At 41.6% G+C, this 21,849-nt stretch overlaps 1 protein-coding gene across 1 annotated transcript in view; it reads right to left on the bottom strand.

Annotated features, from left to right (window-relative positions):
• FLI1 (Fli-1 proto-oncogene, ETS transcription factor) overlaps positions 1-21,849 on the bottom strand; it is a 54,790-nt gene that overhangs the window by 20,722 nt on the left and 12,219 nt on the right. The window contains exons 2-5 of the mRNA XM_075280149.1: positions 12,961-13,172; positions 6,307-6,455; positions 5,782-5,985; positions 728-796 (exon numbers count right to left, since the gene is read on the bottom strand). Of these exons, the coding sequence (XP_075136250.1) occupies positions 728-796; positions 5,782-5,985; positions 6,307-6,455; positions 12,961-13,172 (634 nt within the window). The remainder of the gene's footprint in view (positions 1-727; positions 797-5,781; positions 5,986-6,306; positions 6,456-12,960; positions 13,173-21,849) is intronic.

The raw sequence follows: 21,849 nt of genomic DNA, 5'->3' as shown, positions 1-21,849 counted from the left end.
ACTAAAGACACCTTTAGACGCTAAAGACATCCTTTAGCCACAATGTCTCTATGGATCCAATTGCTGGTAATCCTACTGATCTTGAGAATGGGCATCACTTGTAACCCTGTCTGAAAGAATCAGCCACGACGCAGACACCGTGCTTCTCAATTCAGCCATATATGACTGCTCAGAGATAACCAAGAAACAGCAGCCGACACCACCGATCAGTCATTTGTCACCGATCACGGGCTTTAGTGGGAAAACCCCTTTAAAACCAATGAGGGTCGAGTCATTCTGATATCGATCTCTGAAGAGCTTCAATAATAACCCAGTGTAACACACAAGACTATAAAAGGCCAACTTGTATCATCACTTTCCATCTCATGCTGAACATCACTGTTCAGTTCTGTAAGATATGGGATAGCACAGCCATAGATACAGAAGATGATAACCAGACGTCAGGAGAGAAGTCACTGTAATAATCTGCAATTTACGATGACAATAATGGAGCGCTCTGATAATACACACACAATATTTAATATTTAGGAGAGTATATGGAACAGCCTAAAGCTTATGACACAAAACTACAGTACAAGTGGTTTACATTCAGCTTTACCATAAAAATGTAGAGAAATTAATCTAGAGCAGGAAACAATGAGACTAATAGTGAACATTCTTAGGGAATTACTCTATAAGCAATAGTGCGACACAAGTACATGACAAAAACAATGAACGTGTAGCTTACCCTCCTTAGGAGTCACCCTGGAAGTCTGGTCTGTGTGTGAAGGTGCAGTGTAGCCCAATGCTGAACTACCTGGATATAATGGAAGTATATGAATAAATTACATTAATGATGTGAAGGATTGCAATGGATACTGCACAATGCCAGGACATTCATGGCTAAATGATGAACACTGCCTGCCCACAGTATACAGATCTGATAGACCATTTTTCATAATACATCATTTTCTATTTGACATCATTTTATATAAATAAAATAAACACAAGTCAGATATATGCATTTGTTTTATCTTGTTCTATGTTGCTTGCATAGCTCCAGTAGGTCTCTGCCATAGTACTCAAAATGAAAATCCCCACTGACTTTATAAAGAAAACTTTAAAACTGTGAGGCTAAAGTACCACATTGCGGAAATGCAGCATTTTTTCTCACGTGTTTTATCCTATAGATTTAATAAGGGAAGAAAATCTGCAGAGAAAAAAACTCAGCAAAAACGCAATGAAAAACAATCAAAGGCTGAGGCCCCACGTTGCGGAAACTCAGCTTATTTTGTTGCAGATTTTCATGTGTTTTTTTGAGCCAAACTTAGGAAGGGCTACAAAAGGAATGGGAAATAGATAGGAAGCTCTTAGGGGGCATTCACACGGAGTAACACCCGGCGTGTATTACAGCCCTACACGCCGGCATTACGGCAGACTGCCGAACACTTCCTATTCACTTCAATGGGAGCGCTCGTAACAGCGGCGTTTACGAGCGCTCCCATTGAAGTGAATGGGAAGTGTTCGGCAGTCTGCCGTAACGCCGGCGTGTTCGGCTGTGATACACGTCCGGCGTTACTCCGTGTGAATGCCCCCTAAGTGTACGTTCATGTGTTTTTTTTTGTTATCAGAACCTAAGGCGGAGGCAGCTTCAGGTTCCAATCTAAAAACCGGGTAGCCGTGACTGAAAGCCAGTGCACTACACCGGCATCCAGTCGCGCACTCTCCTCCGGATTAGGCTCAATGAACGGGCCTAGTCCGGAGGAGGGTGTGTCTTCAGGCCGAATCGCGAGGCGACTCAGCCTGAAGAATGAGCATGTCGCTTCTTTTTTCCGGGAGCCGGAAGAAATGGTCTGAATTTTTGGTCTGCTCAATCCACTTCTGACTTTGGCTCAAAAAAACACAACAAAATCTGCAACAAAAAAAGCTGGGTTCTTGCAACGTGGGGCCTCAGCCAAAAACAGCGTTTTTGCACCTCGTTCTGCAATATAGTACCTTAGCCTAAAACACTGTACACTATATTTTATTAAGAGATAGGACTATCAGCATGGGTAGCAGTGATGAAACAGGACAAAATATGCAGTTCTTTTATGTATTCTGAAATCATCTTTATATAATCCTTATATATTATATATTTATATATCATCTTATATAAAATGAAAGCTTTCTATTAGAGTTAAAGTAGTTGTCTCTTGCAAACAATTCCTTCTTAGAATAAAGGCACCTTAGCTACCAACATTGTCCAGTGTCACAGGTCCATGATCATTACAATCTGCTATTACCTCCAGGGGACCTCCATGCAGCTGCTCACTGTTCCCACAGCAGTCACTGCAGTGAATATGTAGTAGTATGTGGTTTCTATGTACCTTGTAATACAGTAGATGGTTGAGCTTAGGCCAGAGTGACGCTCATAGGTGTGATGTCAAACAAGTCACTCATATGCCATAACTGGGCATTTACAAGCGGTTTTCTATATGGATTGTTTCCTTTTAAATTTAATAAGAAAATCAAAAAGAGCTCAACCTCTTATAAATGAAGGTCAATAAAATGGAATATTGTTACTGACTTATGGGAATACTCTGCTATTCCATAACAGCCATGATTGCTCATATACACAACATATTTCAGGGCATCAGGTTGAACCAATTGCAAAATTCTTGATCATTCTGTTTTCTACAAAATTTTCTGTGATTTTGGTAGTGAACAGCAAAGATGATAGGGTTAAGGACACACATCTACACAATGTGTCAGCCTCAGAAATCTTTCTGTGATTGACAGCTTTACATCCCATGAGACATAAACCGTAGAACCCTGGGTCACTGAAGTATTTCATGTATGAACCAAAATCTGGAAGCAATTGCTATATGATATGCAGTCGGCAATCCTTCTTCTACTACAGCCCTGCACATCTATGCTGGATTGAAAGGGATATTTGTCTACTGTAAATTATAAGGAGTATGTTGTTTCTATGACAGCTTAAAAGCTTAGACCTCAAACTAGTACAGATCTAGTACATGTAAGGTACAAAATAAGACACATTTACTTCTATAGTAGTTAATGAAACTACTGCTATAAATAGTCACTGCTTGAATTGTCCCTTGATTATAAGGGCCCCCTTCACACGGCGTAAGCGCTCGGCTCATTCCGAGCCATACACTCGAGCGCTTCTAAACACTTCCCATTCACTTGAATGGGAGCGCTCGTAAAGCCGGCTTTACGCGCACTCCCATTGAAGTGAATGGGAAGGCCGGGTTCACACGGAGTATTATGGCTCGTCATTTGGTACGTACACACCGCGGGATCTTTTGCGGGCCGTATACGCTCCCATTGTTTTCAATGGGAACCGGTACCGTACAGGCGGCGCTATTTTGCGGCCGCCGCAAAATCACGTGTACGTACCAAATGACGAGCCATAATACTCCGTGTGAACCCGGCCGAAGTGTTTAGAAGCGCTCGCGTGTACGGCTCGGAATGAGCCGAGCGCTTACACCGTGTGAAGGAGCCCTTGTGATCACAAAGTGCAGTGTTTCCCACTGTTAGCTGTAATCTGTGTGGAAACCTGGCATCAAGGATGACCATACACATAATAATAATAATAATAATAATAATAATACATTTTATTTATATAGCGTCAACATACTCTGCAGCACTTTACAATAGCTGTCGGTCAAGTCTCTTAACATGGGTGCTCGGCTTGGTAGAGTGTTCATAAATACATAAAGGGAAAGAGAATAAGCTCCTGCCAAACAAGAACAAAATGGTTGGACATGTTGAAATCCAACAGCTTAACCTTTACCTATTTGACATCTGCCATTGAGGAAAATTAAGAGGACTCCACACACATTAGATGAACGGTCATCTTTAACCTAACGTATATGGCCAGCGTGCAGTGAGAGAAGCTCTTAGCAATCCTGGGGTTACTGAAGATGGGTTTTCATCTAGATTGATCGAACCCTAGGCCCTTTGCCCGGTTCATTTTATGTACCAGTAAAAAAACATATACCTATGTCTTGAATTTGGAATAAAATCATATTTGATTTATCACTAAAGAAGGGTTCGGTGAATGTGCATATGAAACTGGTGTGTTCGGTACCTCAAACAAGGTTAAGAACCACTGATCTAGACAAACCCTCGGGAATTCAGTATATTTACAACCCAATATTAGAGCTGAATTTTCTTGTAGTCAAAGTAGAAATTATTAGAAGAAAATATTTACAGAGCGTGGTGATTTATCATCACAAGGGTTCATCTGCACACAAAATGCCAACAGTCATTGCTGCCAGTACACGGTGACCTCAGTGAACAGCAGGTCAAGGGTCATTAGTGGTTGAGCAGTATGTGAGATTTGTCAGACCTGTGGCACATGGGATACAGATGTCTGCTTTGTCCCACGAATACAGAGCAGACACAGTTATTTCCTGCTCGGTTTATGTGGGTTAGTAAAGGCCAAAAATGTGATGTTTGAATTGAGTAAAAGTAAGATGGTTGAAGTATACGGCCAGACCAAGACCAATAAGAATATTTGCATGACAATGTTTTGCCCTAATCATCGGGGTAGTTATTTTGCTAAATGGGTTAAATGAAAGCCTTAGAACATCTTAACCTTAACCATTATAGCAAACATACAAGTAACAGTGTACAAGGACAAGGAATAGGGATTTATTGATTTTCTTTCAGGGTTACAAAATCTTCATCAGTTCAGGTTGATAGTCTCCAGATTTACAACCAGTAGATGGTTCTTTCTGATCTGACTACTAGGTATAGACTATTACTGGAGGTTGCTGGTTTATAGTATCAGTATAGGTGTTATAGACTGTGGGACACATTTATAACAGGTCAATTTCCCATCTATAAAATGTGGGAACTTATTATTCCCTCCACATCTGCTTTCTGGCATAGATAGGTGATAAAGTGGCGCCCATTGGGTGCAATAACTTTGGGTGCAAATAATGTGCCCTACATCCTCCATTCTGTAGATTGCTCGCCAATTTCCACAAATGATGGTGGAAAAGGAGGAGAGTGGGCTTAGGTGGGGACACCTGGGGCAGACATATCTATTATAATTCACACCAGTAGTGTCCATTAGTTACATAAGAAATCTATGCCACTTTCTAACTGGCATAGATCTCCATTTTGGCGCACGTACATACACCTGATTTTTGAAAAAGCCAGAGTCTCTCGACAAATCGGTCACGTCTTGCACCTGTTGGAACTTTATTAAGAATGGTGCACGAAAACCCAATCTTAATAAAGTTGCCACAATGTGTGACATTCACAAAAGACCCAGTTTGTCATGGGCATGTTGGTTACTGTCATTTAGGAACTTGTTCTACAATGAAAGGCCAATTGTAAGGTGACAAAATAGACTGCTCCCCTGATCTAAAAAAAAAAAAGACAGCTTGTATACGCCTTATACATATATACATTGGGGTTGAGCTGATCTTGAGATTTCAGGATAGTTTTTAATATTCCGATTTTCGATCATTTTCCAGCCGATCCCGAACGCAATCGTGAAATTTGCTTGATCGCCGATCGGAATCCGATCTTTCCTGATCGCTCAACCCTAATTACTTTATGCTCATGGAGTAGGGTTGAGCTGATCTTGAGATTTCAGGATTGTTTTTAAAATCTGATTTTCGATTATTTTCCAGCCAATCCTGACCGCCTTCCTGAAATTTGCTCGATCACCGATCGGGATTCGATCTTTCCCGATCTCGATCGCTCTACCCTAATATACATCCTTGTATCATCCATATTTACACAGGACAAAACTGTGACAATATTGCGGAAGCTAACACTTACTTTCCCTGAGGTAGGTGAGATGAGAAAGTAGGATTTCTGTATTGTAAACAGATGTGCTACGGTGAAAATCCTCCTTTGTCATTTTACAGAGATCCTTGCCATCCATATTCTGAAAAAGAGATGAATCAATGTCTAGCAGTCCATACTCCTTTATGGCCCAGTCTAACCATTGTCGCACGTGGTCCTGACTCCACAAGGTGGGATCTGCGAAGAGGGAGAACATACTTTAATGATGGACTCCAGCACTGTAACTGATGTAACCAAAAAAAAATAATATACTTATGTAACATAACCAAGTACATTGTCACTGCAGGCATAGTAAAGTGTTCCGCAGCTCCCAATGAAATAAATGGCTAACCAATACAAAAACACCACTAGTCTTCTAGAGTGAGAGCTGCTGTCTTTCTAATAAATGAGGATCCTGAAATTTCTCATTTTCTACTCAAATTTTGTTCGGTAACCTGAGCGTTTATCATATCTGGTGACTAAGAGTAATGGGTGGAGAGGCATATATCAGTTAAATACCTGCGGGCACAATGACTCTCCTCTCGTTGGTAGTCATGTTGGGCGGTGGAGCGTTTTTTTCATCCATGTAGCTGTTGTATGTCATTCCATTGTTCTCCGATCCAATAAGTTTGCTGCATTTGTTCACACTGCAGTCAACAGGAGATTCCCTGAAATGGAGAAAGAATAGTGTTAGAACAGTATCACAGTAACTCGGTGCTTCATCCATAAATGAGAACACCTTACCACATAAGGTTAGTCCCATTTTTGAGGTGTTTTATACTAGCCTAAGGCTGGTCTTACACGACCGTAATGCTTTTACGGTTTGCAAGTTGCTAATCAGCAACACTAGTTGCTGATGAACAACATACACTCATACACTCCGCAGATGCCCGTAAACTGCCGCACTCACCCATAAAGTTTTATGGGCGAGTCCGTGCAGTGCTGTGAATTGCGGCCATTACGGACATGTTCGTACCTATAGGGAAACTGCCAGCATTCCCGTAGGTATAGTTTACGCGTTGTGAGTTACAAAACCGCGACAGCTTTGGTAACTGCAGTGCTTCTGATGCACGTATTCTTCTGCAAACTGTGGATGGTATTCACAGTTACTTTGCAGTGACTGTCAAACGCTGTGGTTTTTGTTGCGATGTTTCCGTGCATATACACTTTAGTTATATACAATATTATTCTCTGAATACAACAGAGCCTCTGTGTACACTCACTGCATTACATCTTGTACTGATCCTGAGTTGCAACCTGTATAATACTCCAGAACTGCACACAATATTCTTCTGGTAGAGTCATTGTGTATATACTGTACATTGCCTATCCTGTACTGATCCTAAAGTACATCCTGTATTAAATGTAAGTTTCCAAATCCCTATAGGGATCGGTTTAAACATTGTATCATCATATTGCCCAAGACAAAAAAAATCCCCTTACATAGAACCTATTGTAATGTACTCAACATAAACTAAGACTTAGCTTTTAATTATAAACTATAAAAACCTTCATATTAGACCCTAACACCTAATAAAACCCAGGAATTGGTGGTAGGATTTACCCCCTATCGTATGCTCAGATGGGTAAAAAATGGAATTATCTAGTCAAACTGGCTATATAGTAATCATCATGTCTATCTAAAATTGCCATTCTGATCAATTGACAAACAATAGAAGGAACAAGAAAAAAAATTGAAAAAGTCTGGAGTCTCCCTTTAATTTACATTGATGGATGAGAACAATGGACACCCCCAACAGCCATGTGAAACTAATCTAAGCACAGAGATATGGAAGAGATGTTCTAGAATTGTTGTTTTATGGAAAAACATGTCAGAAGTTAAAAGTTATTAAGACCGATACTCATCTGTGGGGTGTAGTTTGTTATATATATTCGGCCACTCTTTATTCTTTTTAGAAGTTTATTTTGCAAGGAAAACCAAAAATGAAACTGTGATAAAGCATGAGTATGGCATCTTCAGAAGAAATGGCCGCACAATAGCAATTTCATTTTTCTCCAAGTGTAATACTTTCCTTCCCAGAGCACAGATGCAGAATTGAGTGCTAAGTCCTGCAGTGTTTGGGTATGAATAATGGTCATGTTATAGTGTTAGTGTCACTAGCAGATTATTAGGTTTTTTTCCAGGGTCAGAATAGTTCATACGGCTTTTTGTTGCAGCGCGAGTTGTTATCGTCACTAGCAACATCACTAAGCTGTTCTGCAGAAAGCTGCGGATTTCTCTCTGTAATGTGTTTCTCATCTCTCCAGAGGGTTAACAGTTCATCCGTAATTTTTTCCGAATGTCTGTGCTAGTCTGCAAATCTGCACAATGGGTAGGAGATGTTGACTAACATGTGTTTGAATTTAAGTTTTCATCTTTTGGCTACTGTTTTTCCAGGCAGCTGACCAAAGATCTCTTGTCAATTCCCTGCAGGGTTATGGAAGAACCATTCTTGGGGTGTGCAGGAGGCACAATTACAAAATAACATTGTACATGGAAGTGGTTAAAGTTAATATCTTTTGGCGTGCTTATTACAGATGACGGCCTCTGTTTGGAAATCGCAGGCTTGTACTTAGGCTCTTTTCCATCGTGTATTTTTAGTGCTCGAGCGCTGCTTTCTGCAGAGAGTTTAAGATTTTATAGTCAAGTGAGCAGTCAGACATGGCTGATCGGGGGCAGACATGCTTTATATGCTACACTACCAATGTAGCAATCTTATTGGTGCCAGAAATATTGCATGCAAAGTAGTAAGTGCACCATACGTTGTCATGACAGACATTTTATAAGAGACACCTCTTGTTCACCATATTTGTGTGCAAGGTTCACCTGCTGTTCTTAAAGCTAGTCCATTGCAGGCCTTCTGGATTCTTAATATTTATTGTCTGATTTTTTTTTGATCAATATAAAAGATTTGTAATGGTCTGAAACAATGAGCCACATGTATATTTCTCACTTCTGACAACTGTAGATAACATTGTACACTAGTGGCACCATGGATTTGTATACTATAGAGTTATAGGAGCATTCCTGTAATAACAGGTTATGATAATATCCATGCACTGCATAGGGAATAACTTCTAGATCTGTGGAATCTGGCCAATCACCAGAACAAGGGTCCCATGTCCCCCTTTCACCCACAGCCATGAGGAGTTGAGTGGAGCAGCAGTTGCACACATAGACTGCTCATCCATTCAATCTCTAAGGCACTGATGAACATAGCCACATACAGATTTTGGTTACCTTTGTCAGTGCCATACATTTTACCACAATAAGGATGTTCCATGTTCTTCTTAACCAAAGTCAAGGCCAATCAGTGGGGGTCCCAGCGGTTAGGTCAGCACTGGCCAAGCAGTTATCATTTATCCAGTGCATAGGGAAAGACTAACCAATACCACTGGGTCACATCTTTTATTCAGTCTTTTTACTACTCAGTGTAGCACAATACCGCCTGTCATACTTGACTCACAAGCCACACAAGTCTGGGGTGGGGACTTCTGGCACTGACAGTATACTATAATAAAAGGCAGGCTGCTCTTCCATTGGTCACTTATCACTACAGTAATACATCAGTGTACAAAAATTAACAACCCCTGAATTTGTGGTAGAGAGTGACGAATATATAATAGTCCCACCCTACCGTAATGATGCTAATATAACATGGAAGTATGAGCTGGTGGTAAGATCTGGGTAGGGCACTAACACCAATTGCCAATCACCAGAACTAGCAAAACTGAACATTCTTAGAAGATATCTTAAGTCAACAAAAAATTCTCTATATCAGTAGAATGACAGCAGATAAAATATTAGCCAAATACAAATGTGAGAATAATATAGAGACTGTAGATACATCCTGAGAATAAGGGAGATGGAGTTAGTACTAGACACATAGGGAGAATTATCAAGACCAGCATTTTGTACTCCAGTCTTAATATTCTCTGCGCCACTGGAGGTTTGGGCTGATATATGGCAAAGCGCAGGGCTCATAAATCAGGTACATACTCCGGCTAGCTGGGTGCCTACTGTAACATGTACGCCAGTTTGGAGCTGGCATTAATTTCAAGCTTCATTTTTATGCTACAAAACTGGTGTAAATGATGATAAATCTGGTGGGACTGACAGCTCTGTCCACATCTGAAAGGTTTGCAACTAGAGATGAGCGAACAGTGTTCTATCGAACACATGTTCGATCGGATATCAGGCTGTTCGATGTGTTCGATTCGAATCGAACATCACGTGGCAAACTCCAAAAAAATTCGATTCCCCTCCCACCTTCCCTAGCGCTTTTTTTGCACCAATAACAGCGCAGGGGAGGTGGGACAGGAACTACGACACCGGAGGCATCGAAAAAAATCGGAAAAAGTCATTGGCTGCCGAAATCAGGTGACCTCCATTTTAGACGAATAGTGGATTTCAAATCCGGGTCATATGAGAATGTGAACTTTGTGACTAAGAGACGGGGATAGCTGTACAGGCAGGGATAGCTAGGGATAACCTTTATTTAGGTAGGAATGTTATTAAAAATAACTTTTTGGGGCTCTATCGGGTGTGTAATTGTGATTTTTGTGACATAAACTTTTTCCCATAGGAATGCATTGGACAGCGCTGATTGGCCAGAGTACGGAATTCGACCAATCAGCGCTGGCTCTGCTGGAGGAGGCGGAGTCTAAGATCGCTCCACACCAGTCTCCATTCAGGTCCGACCTTAGACTCCGCCTCCTCCGGCAGAGCCAGCGCTGATTGGCCGAAGGCTGGCCAATGCATTCCTATGGGTATGCAGAGACTTAGCAGTGCTGAGCCAGTTCTGCTCAACTACACCGTGTGCCGGTCAGCCCATCTGATATAGCAGAGCCGAGTGTGCACACTCGGCTCTGCTACATCAGATGTAGCAGAGCCGAGGGTGCACTAGAACCCTTATGCACACTCGGCTCTGCTACATCTGATGTAGCAGAGCCGAGGGTGCACTGGAACCCTTATGCACATTCGGCTCTGCTACATCAGATGTAGCAGAGCCGAGGGTGCACTAGAACCATTATGCACACTCGGCTCTGCTACATCTGATGGGCTGACCAGCACATGGTGTAGTTGAGCAGAACTGGCTCAACACTGCTAAGTCTCTGCATTCCCATAGGAATGCACTGGCCAGCGCTGATTGGCCAGAGTACGGAATTCGACCAATCAGCGCTGGCTCTGCTGGAGGAGGCGGAGTCTAAGATCGCTCCACACCAGTCTCCATTCAGGTCCGACCTTAGACTCCGCCTCCTCCGGCAGAGCCAGCGCTGATTGGCCGAAGGCTGGCCAATGCATTCCTATGGGAATGCAGAGACTTAGCAGTGCTGAGCCAGTTCTGCTCAACTACACCGTGTGCCGGTCAGCCCATCAGATGTAGCAGAGCGGAGGGTGCACTAGAACCCTTATGCACACTCGGCTCTGCTACATCTGATGGGCTGACCGGCACACGGTGTAGTTGAGCAGAACTGGCTCAACACTGCTAAGTCTCTGCATTCCCATAGGAATGCATTGGCCAGCGCTGATTGGCCAGAGTACGGAATTCGACCAATCAGCGCTGGCTCTGCTGGAGGAGGCGGAGTCTAAGATCGCTCCACACCAGTCTCCATTCAGGTCCGACCTTAGACTCCGCCTCCTCCGGCAGAGCCAGCGCTGATTGGCCGAAGGCTGGCCAATGCATTCCTATGGGAATGCAGAGACTTAGCAGTGCTGAGCCAGTTCTGCTCAACTACACCCTGTGCAGGTCAGCTCATCAGATGTAGCAGAGCCGAGGGTGCACTAGAACCCTTATGCACACTCGGCTCTGCTACATCTGATGTAGCAGAGCCGAGGGTGCACTAGAACCCTTATGCACACTCGGCTCTGCTACATCTGATGTAGCAGAGCCGAGTGTGCATAAGGGTTCTAGTGCACCCTCGGCTCTGCTACATCTGATGGGCTGACCGGCACACGGTGTAGTTGAGCAGAACTGGCTCAGCACTGCTAAGTCTTTGCATTCCCATAGGAATGCATTGGCCAGCCTTCGGCCAATCAGCGCTGGCTCTGCCGGAGGAGGCGGAGTCTAAGGTCGGATCTGAATGGAGACTGGTGTGGAGCGATCTTAGACTCCGCCTCCTCCAGCAGAGCCAGCGCTGATTGGCCAGAATACGGAATTCGACCAATCAGCGCTGTCCAATGCATTCCTATGGGGAAAAGTTAGCTTGCGAAAATCGCAAGCTGACAGGGATTTCCATGAAATAAAGTGACTTTTATGCCTCCAGACATGCTTCCCCTGCTGTCCCAGTGTCATTCCAGGGTGTTGGTATCATTTCCTGGGGTGTCATAGTGGACTTGGTGACCCTCCAGACACGGATTTGGGTTTCCCCCTTAACGAGTATATGTTCCCCATAGACTATAATGGGGTTCGAAACCCGTTCGAACACTCGAACAGTGAGCGGCTGTTCGAATCGAATTTCGAACATTTTAGTGTTCGCTCATCTCTATTTGCAACTTGTTTGACAGCAAAAACTGGTGTAAGGGTTTAGCAAGTCTGCTGAATAGAGTGGACAACTGTCACGCTGTCTATGTAAAGCGTAACTAAGATTGAAGAACATATGATTTCATGTCAGTATTTCAGTAATTAATACACTTTGTAATATACGTTATAACAAATTTCATCTCCTTTCTATGAAATCCTGCACTTCTATATTCTTTCCCATGTTTCTCTATTGAGAGCTGTACAATGCTTCCGCTAAGAGTATGGGGAGTCAGGGAAGCTGAGTAAGGGGGAGCAATTCATATGGTTAAATCTATGCCATTATAAAACCTTGAACAAAGCTTCTTGTGTCTTTTACAATTATTGCTGTGAAATTTACATAGGAATAACCTGTTGAAACTAAATCAGAACTGGGGTATTTATATGCAGCTGCTCCCAATCCCAACTGTGTTTTCAACCAGTGAACTGAGGCTTGAACTGCTTTCTTAGTCTGTTTGAGGTATGGGTGTAACTATCAGGGTAGCAGACATAGCATCTGCATTGGGACCCAACTAGGGCCGCTTTCACCATAGAGCAAACAGGGCCTTATGGTCCCCTTAGGACAGTCCATTTAGAGTGCTGTTCCCGGCAGTGGGTCTAGGCTATCCTTATTCCAACTCATGTGCTTCCTGTGACACAGCTTATTCCTTACCTGGATCCATTCATGTGCTCATATTCCCTTTTAATGTTGACCCGCATGGGCTGGTTGATCCACTCTTGCTGTGGGGGCAGTGTGTTGATTTTATGTGGCTGACCATAATCTGGGTTTCCAGAGGCCGTCATATCTGCTTTAGGTAAATGGGATGCCGCTCCATATGCTGACTCGAACAGAGACTGGTCGTCACTCACCACCGACAGAGCTTCCTACGGCACAAAGGAGACATTAGTTTATCTCTGACAAAGACCTTTTAGTCTACGGCTCTGTTTAGCTATAAAATGGAGACTTCCATTGCAGGTTCACTAAAAAATACCCGACAAAATAGAGCATGTGGCGATATTTTGTCCAGCAAGTTGGTGAACATCATGTGACAGGTACAGGTACAGCCATTATTATATATGTTCTGCTCCTAAAAGGGAGCACAATTGACAGGATTAGTGCAGTTGTTATCATAGCCTAAAGCTAGTCATGGTGTTACTAAATTCCATATTATAATGAAAAGAAATCCATATCCTTCTATGTCTATGAGAGACAGGGAAGCAGTACTAACTTTGTCCATAGCAAACTGTTCATGTGACACTTTGGCGTCACATGAACTGTAGTTATACATGAATTACACATGAAAGACAGACACATAGCTGTAAGGCTGCTTTAGGGCTGAGCTTATCATATGTTCCTTGCATGATACATGTTATTAGAAGAATAGGGCTTTGTGTAAAAGTAGTTTTTTTTACTCTGCAGTTCACTTTTAAATCACTATATAGAAACTGTATACTGCATAGTATAGAGTCCCTGCAAAGTAGATCAGCTTCTAGCGAATCCCATCCATACACTGCAGAAATGCTGCAATTTACCAAACTTTCACATTTTTGTAAATCGCAGAAGATCAATTATACGGAAATGCTGGAGGAAAACAACTCTGCGGACTTTCTGTTAAAGGTGCTTGGGGAAAAACTGCAATGCGTGTTTTTTCCTGCAACTCACTTTCACTGCAGCCAGCTATATGGGGCCTTATCCTAAAATATAGATACCTTGCTAAAAAGGCTAAATAAGCTTATTTCTGTTGTTTTTGGCGACATCCCATTTAACCAGGTCACTGACCAAGCCATATGTCATCTGATAACAAGAAGTTTACTGTATTCTAAGTCATAGATTGTGAGCTCTTGTAAGCAGGTCCCCTCACTCCTATTGTGTGAATGGATTTATTACTCTGTAATTACTCTGTTGATGTTGTTATTATTATTATTATTATTATTATTATTATTATTATTATTATTATTATTATTATGTCAGAACATGAAGGGGACAAATACCGTAGTAAAAGTAAACCATACTAAGAGCAGAAAACCCTAATATTATGCTTCCGTATTCTGCTCTTCTAGAGGTCCTGTTGTCTTCTTGTGATCCTGTGTAATAATAAGCTTACATTCCCTCCCACTATGTATATATTGAGTAATACTTGCTAGACACATGCGGTTTGATTACAATTTACCCAATAACTGTAAAGTGTGACTCACTATTTCTGCACACAGTCCTATGCACTTCATAGCAGATCTCCATGTCATCTCATTGCATTATCTATCATGGTTTTTGTGGTTCTACACAACAGTGGCATATATTGGTTTTATATGAAGGATAATAAATCCACACTGTTATGTTAAAGTGAACCTGTCACCACACTTGGGGCCCCTAAACAGGCAGTATGTTTGCATGCCCTTATGATGCTTGGGTTATGGGCCATCACAATAGTAAACTCAGTCCTATATGTTGCTCCATGATAACCTTTAATCCGCCACAATCCTCTCTGGAGGTTATAAGCACGTGCACATCTCTCCCTTTAAGACACGGACAGTACACTTTGCTTCATTGTGCCTGCAGTAAGGACATGATGGTGGTTTAGGGACCTCAAACCTGGTGACAGGTTCCATTTAATATCTAGATATTATCAACATAAAAAATGTAGCCAAGCTATACATATATGTCATTAGGTTTTCTGTACTGATCCTAAGGTACATCCTGTACTATACACCATAGAATTAATCTCCATAGCTGTTCTCACTGTTCTAATCACTATTAAAATAACTGTCACTGTTGTCACCAGACTAGCCCCTAACAGCTTCACTAAATTGCAATAAAACAGGAGTCTGGTTAGTTTTTCCTATATCCAATGACTGTCCAGTGTATTAAGTAAAGACAAGACTTCCCAGAGGCTCTGTGCAGATACTGGACAAATAGGGAAAGTTGGAATATATCAACTGAGGATACAATACTGCTATATTGCAGTCTTTGTAGAAATCCCTGACTCTGTGCATGTGTAGGGTCAGTGGTTGAATGGCACGAATGGCAAATGGACCTATTCACTTTCTACAGGGAGCCTGGACCACAGAATGTACAGGTATAGTGCCTGTGTCAGTGGCGTAACTAGGAATGGCGGGGCCCCGTGGCGAACTTTTGACATGCTCCGCCCCCCCATGGGGCCCCCACCCGACCGACACTGACGACCTCGACTGACCCCCTCCTACGCATTCCTTCGTGCTCTATTATGCCCCATAGTGGCCCCTGTACACAGTATTATGCCCCATAGTGGCCCCTGCACACAGTATTATGCCCCATAGTGGCCCCTGTACACAGTATTATACCCCATAGTTGCCCCTGCACACAGTATTATGTCCCTTAGTGGCCCCTGCACACACTATTATGTCCCTCAGTGGCCCCTCCACACAGTAATATATTCCACTGTGAACACCCATAAACAATTATTATACTCTGGGGTCTTTTCAGACTTTCCATGTACTGGAGGGCAGTTACACCTTTTTTGCTCCTTTTTAAAAAGGAACAAGTCATAAATACAGTGTGAAAAGGACCTCCATGTAGGCCACGCCACCTTTTCTTGCCAAAAGTATAAGTGGCAAGGGCAGCATAACTTCCAGAAAATGCTGCACAGGACACTATGAAATGGTGCAATTTACACCAAAAAGGCACAAGTAGCTTATGAATGTGCCCCAATGAGTCCCCCAGAAGAATAGTGAGTGTAGCTCTGGAGTATAATGCAGGATGTAACTCGGGATTAGTATGGGATAAATAATATGATGTGTTTTACAGAAGCAGCAAAGTGAATGAAACTTAATTTCATATCATCTACATATTGCAGGAAAAAACTTCTGTTTTCAGTCACTACATGTTAATTTTAGTAGCGGAAGTGTTTTCCTTAGAAATGTAATAGAGGAAGAAGAAATGCAAAAGAAAACGCAGCAAAAAAGCAACATGTTTTTGCAGTGTTTCACTATGTGGGTAACGTTTTATAAGATTATGTCATTTTCCTCTGTTCAGGATTAAAACCCACAAAAGATGGTAACCTGTACCATGTTGAGAAGAAAAACTAGGTTCCTTTGGTATACAGCAAACATGACTGATATGTGAGTCTCTGTGTCTGAACTGGCTGATAACAGAACAATAGCTTACATACTGCCCAGCACAGCGAATAAAATGATAATGTAAGACATCAGAAGTTCTGCCAAGATATGAAAATGTTTGAAGAAATATTTGTTACTGTGTTACAGGACTTCCTTTTATATCAGATCAACTTGTATCCACATGAATCGCAGGGCACAGCAAAAACCCACAGAGGAGAGGTTGGAGATTTCTTATATCACAACTACTCTATAGTTACTACTGTACTTATGTTCACTAGCAGGTCTTATGCCTTCTAAAGGAGCGTTGTCTGGCAACACATAACATATATAGTGCCAGAGCTTTGGGGTCCGCATGGATTATTGTAGCAGTTTTCTATCAGTTCTCCATCATTTCTATTAGTCCTGCCCTTCTGCATTATCAGATGCGTATCCTGCCCCATCATACAATGTACTATTCACCCTATCCTCATCCTATTGTTAGCTGTACCGAAATAATACTGTATCACCAGGATACGGACTGATGTATTATTAGTATTATTATATATTATAATGTTTTTCCACATTGATGGGCAGTATTTCACAGTTATACAATATTTGTGACATAGTGAGTACTGATAAACTAGACCTCATAGCCTGCAACTAATAATTATAATAATCATAACAATAATTGAACAATATTTATAGGGTTGAGCGATCGGGATCGGGAAAGATTGGATACCGATCGGCGATCGAGCAAATTTCACGATCGGGATTGGGATCGGCTGGAAAATGATCGAAAATTGGATTTTAAAAACGATCCTGAAATCTCAAGATCGGCTCAACCCTAACTATTTAGTTTCTGGCAGCCTATGTAGCACTACAGTTAGCCATACACTGCTGTGACCATAAAGACATTGCACAATTTTTCCTATAATGAGCAATGTCTATGTGATCTGAAGCATAGCACAACATGGGTCGCAGAAAAATAAATGTGCAAGAGGTGTGTAATGTTGCTTTTGTATATAAATGTTTTCATTATGAATATGTGTTTAATCATCACATATTTCAGCATTGGGGTATAGTTCTGACATAAAAAAGTAACAGAATCATTGTGCATTGCCCTACACTATTATGTGTGTAGGTGATAAGAGTGGTTTCTGCTGACAGACTCTCTTCTGCTGAGCCATGCATTCCATAGCATCTATTGAGTATGAGTGAGAGTTTATCATTTAGGTGACTTTTCAGAATAAGCTATCATGAGCTGTAGCACTATTTCTGGTCAATGCATATGTATATGTCACTTATTATAAGTTTTCCGCCTCTGCAGACCCCATATCTATCACTGTTCTCTGAACAATAATAGTTGGTGGAGATTAGATAACATAATAGGAGATCCTGCACCGCTATCTCAAGAAGCAGCAGCAGCAGCATGGAGAACATAATATAGTAGTACTAAGCCATGTAACATGTGAATCTAGTATCGCAGTATTGTCTCTAGTAGCTTACTCCTCCACCTTATACTTCCCAACCCATAGATTTGTAACGTTTTGGAGCTGTAACCTGGACACTGTGTATTGATTTCTCTATATGATTTCATCTGGTGATTTCAGAAGCAGTGTTCAATACAAGAGGCAGGGAAAGTGAAATAAGTGAATGTTACCTGGAGAAAGCAGCATTATAATCTAATGAGATAAATTATAAGATTTCTTATCCTTGCTTATATTATTAATTTTTGGAAAATACATTTAAAGGGAACAGATCATCTTAAACATGCAATCTGATCTTCCAGCATGTTATGGAGCAGTATTTGCTGGGTAGATTGATAAAGTTTGGTGGGAAAGAATTCACTATAACTTGTAATATATTCAATGAAATCCCTGCTTATTTGGGACTTACAAATCCAGAGGGCAATCCTGCTCATTGATTGACAGCTACACTTATATAGGAAGAAGCTCCTACTGGACTCCCAAACTAAGAAGAAGCAGACATTTCATTGAATCAATATAAATTATACCGATTTCTCACAATTCGTTATACTGTATGTCAATGTTCTCAACTTCTTCTCCTCTTTAACATGTCACCTGCAGTTCAGACACCATGTTCATAGCGTCAGGTTCCATTCTAAGTTTAAAAACATTTTCAAGATTCTCATAGACTTAAAATGAATACTGCTGCTAAGACATCCATTATTAACTCTTTGGCGGATAAGGGAGGAATCATTGGTGTTACTTTGTTAATTGAAGATTTTTCAGCAAACTATATAATAATATGCATTGCTATTGCCCACTGGATTTGTAAGTCCTAGATGAGCAGGGATTTCACTGAATAAATTATAAGTTATGGTGACATTTATTGGGATATTCAGAATCACTTTACAATGAAAAAAGGTCTTAAAACACTTCTCCCTTATAAGTGTCTGCTAAATATAAAATTTAGTAATGTGCATGGCTCTACTACAGATGTTGGGTGAAAAAACAGGAAGTGGCTCTGATATTTTTAGAAGAAAAAAAAAGAGAGAGAGCAGCTCGTTTCTGAAGCGTTGATGGTGCAGATAGTTATTTTGATATTGTAAACCACAAACGTCAGTCTAGAAATTTCAGGACGATACGAGGCAGCGTTTACTATCCAGTGCAGGGTAACTAATAATTTTGGTGAACGCTTCCTGTCATTGACTCATATTTTGTAACTTGAATTTGTAGCCCTGCTTAAATTTCACTAAGTTCCAACAACATAGAAAACGCAGATCAAGGGACGGGTAATATAGACTCCAGCTGTATGAGTCTGACATGGACACGGCTTCTACAGAGTTAACCTTTAATGTAAGGGCTTCTTCTTGGGGAATATAAGGTGGCCGGCATTTCTAGCTTTGAAGGAACAACAAAAACATAGGAAGCCGCTCAGGAATTTTTGTTACATATCTATTGCACTTACTGCTATCCCACTTCCGCTACATAAAGGAGAAATTGAAAAGGAAGAGTGAACTTTTCATCAGTATTTCTACACATGTTAGTTTTATATATGGAAGCAAATATAACTTCAGGATCAAGATGCATAAGGGCTAGTTCACACGTGAGTATAAGGGGAGGTTTTTGACAGCGGATTTCGCGTCCAAAACCTCCCCTTATAATGGTGGTCTATGGAGACCGCCGGGCTTCTGTTCTCCGCTAGCGGCGAGCTGCTGCTAGCGGAGAAAAGAAAGGACATGTCCTTTCTTCAGGCGGAAGCCGCGCAGGCTCAGCCGCGCGGCTTCCGCCCCCGGCAGCTCCCTCCTATGTCGGCTCATTCATTTGAGCCGACAGCAGAGGGTTAAGCCGCGACAGCGATGGTCGCGGCGGGCGGGTTTTGACAAGAGAGAGACGCGGCTCGCCGCGTCTCTCTCTGTGTCAAAACCCGCGCGGGCAGTTCACGTGTGAACTAGCCCTAAAAGGTCCTGACAGGGGAACAGAGTAGTGAGGTACTTGTCCAATTGCTTCTCTCTCACTGCCTACAGTCTGTATAAGAACATCTACCCTTATCTGTTATAAATGTTTCAGTCCATGCTGGCCTTTCTTTTTATCCAGCCTACTTATTTTACTGAGGATTCAGCAGAAGCTGTACTGTATTCTACTGACTGCATGACTAACAGAACTTTCATAGAATGACATACAGACACCTAAACATTTTGAACACCATTACAAGCAAATAATTGCAATATTCCTGTGATAGCATTATTTTTTAACAATAATACACAACTCCTTTAATTTACTTCTTAAAGTCCTCTGTTTCCTTTATATTGAAGAAATACAAGTTCTTTATAAAGGGGAAAGGTATCACCTATAATCCAGAAAAGATTAACTATAGCTGTATGAAGGTTTCGCTCAACAGAGACATTAAATGAAAATACAATTTTTATGTTTACTATTGTATGTCACTTTTTAGGTGTAAAGTTCCAGTTGAACCCTACATATTCAATATTGGCTTCTGTTTCGTCAAGGCAATGGGTGAGCTTGTGCCAAATAATAAAGCTATTCTAAGGCTAGCTGTCCATTTAATACATTAGTTTACCAGTAATTGTCACCTCCTTTGTACTTCATACAGTGTGCAAGATACTGACTATCGGTAGCCATAAGTCTGTAAATTAACAAAAAAAATATAATTTTTTTCATTGCAGCTATTCCAATTTAGATGGTGAGAATCCAGAGAGACTTTACATATGGCGTCATTAAACCACTCCTTAGTTTATGCCAGTCCTGCCATATAGGTGAACATATTCCATTTACTTTGTTCTTTCACTTAGTAATTTTGCTCCCTCTTGTTCTCAATGATACAGCCAGGCTAATATGGGATGGGACATAGGAAAAGAAGGTCAAATGTTCCCTTTTGTTCTGTCAGAGGAAGTAGATCAGGAAGAACTGGATGTGTCTCGCGGAAGTCTCGCTGCTGCTGATAAGGGAACGCAGCTGAGGTGGCTCGGGATCGAGTTAGAAGAATATCAAATATTATAAGAACAAGCGATATTAAAATAAATGGGACTTCTAAGTGTTATTAACTCTTCAGATGTCAATTTATGCACAATAGTACCAAGGTTGTCCTCAATATGTAACAAGCATAGACAAGCTAATAAACAGCCTGCACCATAAGCGTATTTTCTAACATGGTGAACATTGCTGCTGAGAATATGGCATGTGTGTCAGGATCAGACATAGGAATGTTAAAAGCCAGGGTGCGACACACTTCTGCTTCTAGAGATATTCTATATTGTTAATCCTTAACAATGGAAAAAACAGCACAAAACTCAGCTCCTTACACCCACAACAGATCTATGAAATAAAACAGAACACTAACCCACAGCACAGGCCAGAGAACAAGCAGATGGTGGACAATTCCTCTCGTGTCATAAGTTGGCCATACAAAGACGAAATGTGGGGGAGCAGGTTGACTAAATAAGCATTCGGTAAAAGGTATGGGAAGATTTCGACTGAATTTACACTAAACCCCCTTGCAGATGACTGTATGAATGGTCAGTGTGCTATCTGGGTTCTTCACATTCATTTCTATGAGCCCATACACATGGACATGAATTACACAAAATATGAAACAGGTCCAATTCCTATCCGATTTTGCGGCTCTGCTTCTGCGGCTCCTATTTATTGAATGGAAGGGGCCAAGGAAGCATGGCCAGTGAATGGGTGGCACAAGGATGACATGTGCAACCAGCTTTAGAGCAAGTTTACACAGGGTTTAAATTTACGCCGGGTAGCCGCGACTGAACTGTGCATCCAGCCACGCACTCCACTCCGGATTAGGCCCCATGAATAGGCCTATTCCGGAGGATGGCGTGTCTTCAGGCCGAATTATGAGGCAACTCAGCCTGAAGAATGAGCATCTCGCTTCTTTTTTCCGGGAGCCGGAAGAAACGGCTCCCGGAAAAAACTCCTGAGCGGCTCCCATTGATTTCAATGGGAGCCGTCTTTTTGGTCAGGATTTTGAAGCGGATACGGCCTCAAAATCC

This window comes from Leptodactylus fuscus, chromosome 6 (assembly GCF_031893055.1).
Source record: "Leptodactylus fuscus isolate aLepFus1 chromosome 6, aLepFus1.hap2, whole genome shotgun sequence".
NCBI classification, from domain to species: domain Eukaryota; kingdom Metazoa; phylum Chordata; class Amphibia; order Anura; family Leptodactylidae; genus Leptodactylus; species Leptodactylus fuscus.
This window is presented reverse-complemented; position numbering and strand designations above follow the sequence as displayed.